At 34.6% G+C, this 9,159-nt stretch overlaps 1 protein-coding gene across 1 annotated transcript; it reads left to right on the top strand.

Annotated features, from left to right (window-relative positions):
• The first annotated feature begins 7,155 nt into the window (after positions 1-7,155).
• Positions 7,156-8,636, top strand: LOC149553600 (transcription termination factor MTERF8, chloroplastic-like). Its single transcript, XM_089789020.1, has one exon. It carries the CDS (start codon positions 7,225-7,227, stop codon positions 8,401-8,403), a length of 1,179 nt encoding a protein of 392 aa, XP_089645146.1. The 5' UTR covers positions 7,156-7,224; the 3' UTR covers positions 8,404-8,636.
• The last annotated feature ends 523 nt before the right edge of the window (positions 8,637-9,159 follow it).

Below are 9,159 nucleotides of genomic sequence, written 5' to 3'. Positions count from 1 at the left end.
CTATCATGCACATTTTATGAGATTGTCTTTAATGCATTGATCTTATGGACTAATACACTCTTCAAAGTTTTGATCTCTGCATCCTTACTAGCTTCTAATTTTTCTTCATCAATTTCCATAGCCTGGCCTAATGTTTCCCCTGTCTCAAATATCTGGCCTTCTTTCTGCACTTCTTTGTCATGAACCTCTGTGATAGTTCTAACATTTTTTTTCAATGAAGCCACCTCCATTTCTAGTTTGATGACATTTTGTTGTAAGTCATAAGTCTTCTTCATTTCCTCTTCGTAACTCCTTCTTGTCCCAATAAATTTTTTGTAGGTTTTTTCAAGTTGAGCTTGAAGGGTGTCCATCTTATGCTTACCTATTAATTCTACCAAAGTATGCATTCCCAAAATCTTGTCATTGGATGTAGATTGCACATGCCAAAATATAACATTTCCCTTGAGGGAATCCTTTATTTCCATCAGAGTGGGCTTATCATCCTCTAGAGCTAAACTCCATATAGCCATTGTCTAGGCATCCACATTAAACCATGATCCCATTATCTCCCCATATTGGTTTTCATCTTCAAAAGAAATAAATCTCTCTTGTCTTCTTATTTGATCAAGTAAAAATGAAGAGCTCAGATCCTATCCTGGGAAGATAATCATTCCACTTCTCCTTGCTAGGTCTCTAACCTCTTTAGTAGTGAGGTTTTCACTAGTAGGGTCATAGTCCTGGAACTTTTGTATCAACCCAGCAACCTTTTCATTTGAATCTCTAGGCTTTGTTTGTAATTTCAATTCATTTCTATTTATTTTAAAAAGGAATCTTTAGGATTCATTTGACTTAATAAGATTGTCATCATCCATAAACTCATTAGCCTCAATGATTCTATCATCAAATATTTGTGTCTCTAATTGCAATTTATTTGTTCTTTGCTTATTCTTAGATACCTGTGACATTAGGAATCTTCTTCTAACATCATCAAAGTACTTACTTCCCCTTGGCAAAATCTAAAGAGCCTTTTGCTAAGCCTTGTTTGGTATTTCTACCATCTTTTGCTTCTTATGCCTTTGTTCTACCCATGCAAAACTCTTAAGAGCATCTTGAACATCTTGTTTAGGCTGGTCATCTTTAGATTGATCCTCTTCATCAGATACCTCCACTATATTTTAATCATCAACATACTCTAGATCAATCTTCTTCCTAATTGCCTCAAAGACTTGAGCTACCAACTGTCAACACATTTATCCGATCTGACCCAATATTCCTCATTAGGATAAAACCCTTTAAAAGATGGGTCTACCTTTACCATTTCTTGCTCATAGTTGACAATGTCTCTAATTTTTATCATTCTTTCTCCATAAACATCCCCACTCAACCCATCAGGAATAATATCCTCTTCCCACATAGGCTTTATAGGGGGCAATCCTCTCATACTTTTCAAAGCATGCCTTACTATATTATAGGGGTCATAGGTTCTAGCTAGCCCAATTGGCATCTTATAATTTTGTAGAAAGGAATTAGTTTGTTCAATAGCATTCTTGCCAATCTCAAAATCCCCTACTTTAGTACATCTGCACAAAAATGTCCCCTTCTTGACAACCTTTCCCAAATACTCCCTATTGAAAGAAATTAGCTGGTAGAAAATTTCTACCAATCCTAATCTCTTAGGAACATACTTGGGCAAAATGTGAGGTGGCTGAGGACACCCAAAGATTCTTATAACAATATACTCTTCAAACAAGAAAACACTACCCCAATCATTTGTCAATTGTTTTCCAACATCAAAGCACCATTTAGGTCTAATAATCTTCCTAACATTTCTGGGAACTCTTTCAATTATACAACCTATTATTTTTAGAATTGGATAAACAAAGTCATTATAGAAAGAGATAACATTTGAGTATGGATAATATAATTGCCATACCCATGTCCATCTTTGTACTAGTGGCCTCTCTCCCCATTCTTGTGTTGACTCAAAAAATATATCAATATTCTTTGACAAAATAAGATGCCTGAGGAGGGAATAATGAGGGAACTTAAAATCCTTCAATTCTTCTTGGGCATCAAAAATTTCTTTCTGAATAGTCTCAATGATGTATTCTACAAATGTAGTGATTTGGGTCTTGAATATTTAAAGCTATGACACAATATGCCCCTGAAGTATTCATGGTCCCATCTATACCTAGGACTTTGTCAATACCAAACACAATATTCTGAAAATATCTCTAAAACAAATCTAAGGGCACGACTTCATCAATATCTCTCCTCTTTGGAATTTCTCCTACATCCTTCTTCACCTTGCAAATGTGTTGGGTCATGTTTCTACCCATATAAAAACTCTTATATCTCTTAAAATTCTCATTCAAATCTTTAATATCAATGGGAAATGACATAGGTCCACCCAAATCAAATGCTTATATGAATGTATCTTTATCCAATGCTAGAAAAACACTTCTATCCCTCCAATGAAATGACTTATTTATAGGATTATAACATTTAATTAATGCTTCAACCAAATCCACATCCACAAATACCTCTGGAATTATCAATTTTCTCAAATTTCTTATCCAAGGGTAACAAATTGGAAACTCTTTCACTCTATTCTTATAGAAAAACCAAAAAAATGCATACCTGTTTCTGTTAGGGATAATTGCATCTCTGCACATTGCATATGGATCTTTGAAAGTGAGGTCATTTGCATTCTTAGCATTAGTGGAACCAGGCAAGATGTGCATCCATTCTTTTATAAATGTACTGGGAATCATCAAGGGAGTGTCTGGTTCTTCAATTACTACCTGTGCAATCAATTCTCCTTCTCTTTGGGCCATTTCCACAAATATTTTCGCTGATTTTGTATGCTATGTTTGATGAAAACCGCTCATAAATCACTTTTGTACTTGAAATCGCTCAGTAATTCAAACAATTTGAGAAAACAGTAATAACAACCTATTCCTTTCTAGGTTTTATCAAATTTTGTGATGAGAGCATAGCTTTAATTGGCATTTTAGGGTGGTGCAATTAAAAACCTATCAATCTTCATAAAATAGATTAAATCTATGCTTTTTCAAATTTTCATACATCCAACTTAGATTTTGTCATTGAAAAAGTCATTTTATGCTTTAAAACTTATAAGTGTGACTGCTATGAACAAGACCATTTTGCCATTTCACACCAAAAACTTTCTCTGTTATAATAAGACTTGCGATGTTATGAACCCTTAGCCTCTTATTCAATCACAACTTTGCAACCATATTTATTCACACCTTTATGACTGTTGCAATTTGTGACAAGCCCTTAACTTTTAACACTTTGCAGCTTCACCACAACTAAGCCGTCAGAATACTTTATGCTTGTGACCTTGTAATGCTTCAAATATCATTTTATTTCTCCTTCACATTTTCAGGACTAGATATCCATCTTAACCATGTGACAGTGTGCTTAACTAGCTTAACTTAACATTCCTCTTACCTCGTAGCTTCACAACTTAGAAAACCAAAATTCGACTAAACCTTGCGATGATGCACTAATAGTTTATATTGACTATTTTCCTTCATTTGTACACTCACAACTACAAACACCTTAAGGTGAAATACGCATGCAGACATGCACTCTCCTTTACTTCGCATAGTTACAACTTAGTATATTTGAAATGTTCATGAAACGTAAGAGCATAACTATTTCAAAACTTAAGACAAGGAACGTATGCATGGAAACTACATACGCCCTTTTAAAAAAAATACATTTTAAGAAATTTGAAAAGATCAAACAAAAGAACTTTCCTAGGGTTTTTTCAAGGGCTAACAAAATTTTACAAACCCTAGGTTATTCTTCAACAATTCTTCATGATTTCTTCAAGAATTTTACACAAAATGGGTAAGCGAAAAATCAAGCCATCACACCCCACATCTTATGAGAAGATCAAAGGCATGCCTATCTTATCTATGCATAGTTTAAGTGGAGTTTATGGAATGAATATATTGTTTTTAAATTAGAACAAAAAAAGATGATTTGCATATACTTGTTTGATGGGAACTACACCCTATATTTATTATAGTTTAAAAAGGGACTTCAAAATAAAATAAAATGAATAAATTCTTACTCAAAAAAATTATAAAAATTATAGACATAAAATTCATCCAATTCTACCCATTTCATCAGTTTACATCATCTTCATATTTTAAACACAAATACCACTTTTTTTGTCATTGATTTTGAACTGTCACATTCTGATATCCCATTTCTTTATACCTATTGTTGTTCAATCTACAATAGAGGCTGAATACATAGCAACAAATGTAGCAACATGTCAAGATATTTGGCAGAGAAGAATCTTGGCCGATTTGAAGGAAAAACATGAGGATGGAACCACAATCTATTACAGTAACAACATTTCCTCAATATCATTGATAAAGAATCTAGTCTTTCATGGAAGAAGCAAGCATATAGATTTTAGATTTCACTTCATTAGAGAGTTGGTTGAAAATGAAGAAATTAAGATGGAGTATTGTAAGTTCGAGTAGTAGGTAGCGGACATCTTCACTAAGCCATTGGGTATAGAAAGTTTTGTGTGCCTAAGAAGAAGTCTTGGCGTAATTAATTTGGATCAACAGTGATCCTTATTTTGTTGGATCGGGACAAAGGGGGAGTGTTGGAATCTATAATGCTTTTGGTTGTCTTGTGAGCCTCTTGTGTGCCCACCTACCAAATTTGGCATCCCCTATTTGTAGCTCCAACATAAATAACATTTAATACGGGTAGGTGAGTTCAAAATTTGAAAAGGAGGGGGAAAAATCTGTGAGCAACAAAATGACAAAAGGAGGGAATGTTCTTGCATTCCATAAGGTAGAGACATTTTGTGTGATTCAGAGTCTTGCAGAGCAACAACTACAAAGAGTATTTTTAGAGTGTGCAACAACACAGGTTGGAAGTTTGTTTAGTTTTTGTAAGTGAATGTTTAGTCCTGTTGAAGCAGTGATTGCTCTAGGCATATTTGTATGCAACCATACTTGCTGCAAGTTTATTTTATTAACATTAGTTGTAGTTAGTTGTTTTTTATTTCTAGGTTTGTAGATTTACATTCCAGATCTATAGTAGTTTGATCTTGATTAATAGAAAGAAGCAAGGAAGCTAACTTGCCTATCTCTAGTGCTTTGTATTGGTAGTGTCTCCATTTCTTATTCTAATGTGTGTTTAAGTTGCTTGGCAAAACAAAGTAGAATCTTTGTTCTTGCTTGTGCATTTTTTTTGGAATGTTGTTTGTGATTTTTGCATGGGTTAACATGCTACTTTATCGAGTGTTAACAATTACTCAGTTTACTCTTGGTTTGTTCCTTTATCGAGTAGCTCCTGTATTGACCAAGTGATTCAGTCCTTCTTTTTTCAAGTTGCCTGGGGTTAACACACTGGTTATCCCTATATTTTTGGTTACTTGACAAAATCTAGGCCCATCAGTGGAAGAAAATATTAAGCGTTTAAGACACATGGTGTATTGGTAGAAATACTAGTGCAACAAAGGTAGGCCACAACTTAAATGCATGCATACTGACAATATATGGTTAAGCATGGTGTTGTCAATCTTGAATTGTTGCATGCACGGAAAGAATGAGGTGCATGCATCCACTTTCCAATGCATGGTGAATTCTCCTTCACAAATATAAATATTAAATGTCTAATATATTGATTATTTCTCTTACTCTTTATAAACATGAGTTTTACCCATGTTGTTGAAGAAATAGAACCAACTCATCATTCTCAATATTTGTCAAAGCTCTCTCTCTCTCTCTCTCTCTCTCTCTCTCTCTCTCTCTACACACACACACACACACCACTCTCTCCTGCTGTTTAACTCACCTTCTCCTTCACCATATTGATCTCCATCTCTATCCCTGTCTTCCTCTTTATTTATGTCTCTTATCTTTGTCTTGTTACTTCCCCCTCTCTTGCTCTTACCCTTTGTGTCTTATTTTGTATTCCTCTCTTACTCTTGCAAACATAACTTGATCACATTAGTAATTGAACTTTCTTGTCTTCTAAATTTAAGTTATTTTTAAATAATGTTTCAATCCTCGTAAGTGGATGCATAGTCAATTTGAAGGTATTATCTCTCTATCACAAACTTTATTGCAAAAATATTACTGTTAAATAGCCTACCAAATGATCTCCTTTCTACCACATTTACAATGCCAAAGAAAAAAGAACATAACTATTCCTAGTTGACATTTCATACCTCTATCAAATGAAGTCCTTCACAATAAAAAATATTTGGAAAAATAAAATAAATATCACCCCACACCTCTTTGACATACCCATTGCACACCTAGGTGTGATTACTAGTTGTAGATTAAGTAAAGTATTAATACTATTGAACTACTCACCTTTTTTATATATTAAAATTGTTTATGTTAATATTCTTTATATAACATACTCTAGTCAATAAGATAAAGACATAACTTATCACATTTCCTAAAAGATTAAACAATCAAAAGTTTGTCAATTCTTGGAAGCTTCTCATATTCCTTGTTCAAGAGAAAGCTAGATTAGATTCTCACATTCATCCTTTGAAACAATGACTTTAATTTGTACATACAATTGAGAAATATAAACCTCAAACCTTAAACACCATAGAAAACATGTAGAACTTGCATCACACCCAAATCTTATAGATCCACTATGTCATTGTTTATGTAAGTCCAAAAACTAATAATGAATTTCATTAATATAATTTATTCTTGTAATATGATATTCTCAATTATTCATTTCATCTCTTTAAGAAAGGAGTACAAAATATATTAACAATATGTTGTAATATAATCTAAAACAAGCGTTAAACATTTTTTTCAAATCACTCCAAGCCAACACCAATAATGAATTTTATATCTTCTAATACAAAATATATCAATACCAATCATAAATTTTGTATCTTCTAATACAAAATATATCAACATGTTGTAATACAATCCAAAATAAGCACTAAACTTTTCGTTCAAATTACTCCAAAACCAACACCAATCATAAACTTTACATCTTCTACTAACACTGTGAAAAATATATTAACAAGATTGCATTATAGACCAAAACAAAATGTGGTAAATCCTAATTGATATTTCAAACCTCGAAATATCCCATTTAATCTCCACTTCTACTAAGTATCAACGTTAAAGAGTATATGTATTCATCGAAACTCTAAGTTTCGTTCTTTGCAGCTTAGGAAACCCTAGTTTGCCCTCTGCCCGCGGTATGGGCATTAAGCTATTCGTTTCCCTGCCAGTGCCGCGCGCCCTGTTTCTCAAAACCCTAACCTATTTTCCCTCTAACGTCTCAACTCTTAAAGAGAGTAATAATGTCACCAACAGCAGCAATGCCCATTCGCAAGATCTCCTCGTGCACTTCGTTACCACCAGATTTAACATCTCTTCAGCCGATGCTGCTAAAATGTTGAAAAAACAGCCCTCATTGGGGCGGCTGAAAACCCTGGATAATGTTAAAGATGTCGCATCCATACTCAGCAGATTTGGTTGCAACGAAGATCAAATCGCCGGCATAATCAGATCTCAGCCCTCGCTTTTGGCGACAAGTGCGGAAAGAGTGCTGGAGCCCAAGCTTCAACTGCTTAGAGATTACGGTATGGGGGGCGAAAATGTGACCAAAATCACATCCTGGCTGCCGCGGATCTTGACCTCTAAGCTGGAAGTCCTCCGCTCCAACCTGGAGCTTCTCAAGACCGTATTCCAAACAGAGGATTTGCTGATCAGAGCAATAAGGAAAAGCTATGCTTTTGGAGAGAACTTGCATGAAACCCTGAAACCCTCGATCGCTTTTTGGGAAGATTTGGGCTTTCGTGGAACAGAGCTCACCAAGTTTTTCTTGATTGAACCCTCGATTTTGACCCGCACTTCTCTCTCACCCGAGCAACGTGATCTCATTCGCAAGATTGGCGTTCGCAAGGAAAGCAAAATGTACAAATACGTTGTCAGCATTGTGGCCGTGAGCTGCATCGAAGTGTTAGAGGGCAGAATTCACAATCTTGAGCTTAGCGGCCTCTCACCTGAACAAGCCCTGCAAGTAGTTAGGGCCGACCCTTCAGTTCTCAGCAAGTCGGAGGAAAACGTCAAGAAAAAGCTGGAGTTTATGCTCAATCACATGGAACTCTCTTTAGATTTTGTGGCAAAGCATCCACGCCTGTTTACAATGAGTTTGGACAAGGTTATCAGGCCCAGGTTTTCTGTTTTGCAAAATATGACAGCAAAGAATGAAGCAGAGAAGTTAAATCCGACTCAACTTTTCGGTATCTTGAACATGACGGAGGCTAGGTTTGTTGCCCGGATCATACAAAGGCATCCTGAATCTGCTACTCTGCAGACTGTTTATAAAAATGCCATTGCTAATGTCTCAAAAGAAGTTTGTTCAGATAAGTGATTTTAAGTTTCTTAGCATTTGATGTTTCTGATCCTGTTCTTCCCCAGAGCGATTTGCTTCATTTGTTTACCTGATGGGCGAACTGTTGACCTTGCTTTCAGATTGTAATTGCTTTTCTTTCCAGGTTTCTAACATGGCCATCCAATTGCTTTCATTGAATGCCAAGTTATTAGTAAGTGACAAATGTATACAGATTGCATCTTGAATCCCACTTGTCTTGTTTAGCTACTTCACTTCCTTGCCATTTTTAATATCCATGATTATCTCTGTGCATATTGCAGCACCATTGATGTTATGTTAATTTTACATTTTTGAGATTTTTCTATTATTTATCTGATCGGTGAGATGTTCTGCAATTTCTTTAAGTGAATATTAATCAATTTGTGATGTTTTAACAATTCAGACCTATTGTGGTTTTTTTGGGGTCATGATTGTGTGGATATCACAGTTTTTTATTATTTCTAGTTTCAATAAAAGGAAAATTGCAATGATGAATTCGAAAAATATTGTAAAAATAAATTTTAATTTTAATTTTTAAAATTTAAAGAAGAAGATTCTTCAAGCAAAAAGATGATCAAAAGTTGTTTGTACAATGAGAATATTAGATCACAATTTCAGAAATTTATATAATACTATTAGTTAGTGTGTTCTTTACAATTTGGTATGAGTGTGACTTCCTTCAGAATCAACTGATTTAAATCACTTCTTGATTTATAGTGAGATAACAAATGAAAATTCTTTGAAACTTGATCAAGA

This window comes from Cupressus sempervirens, chromosome 6, assembly GCF_028749045.1.
Source record: "Cupressus sempervirens isolate cs-2001-9-10 chromosome 6, ASM2874904v1, whole genome shotgun sequence".
NCBI lineage: Eukaryota > Viridiplantae > Streptophyta > Pinopsida > Cupressales > Cupressaceae > Cupressus > Cupressus sempervirens.
Note: the sequence above shows the minus strand (reverse complement) of the source record. Positions and strands in the feature narration are given on the sequence as shown.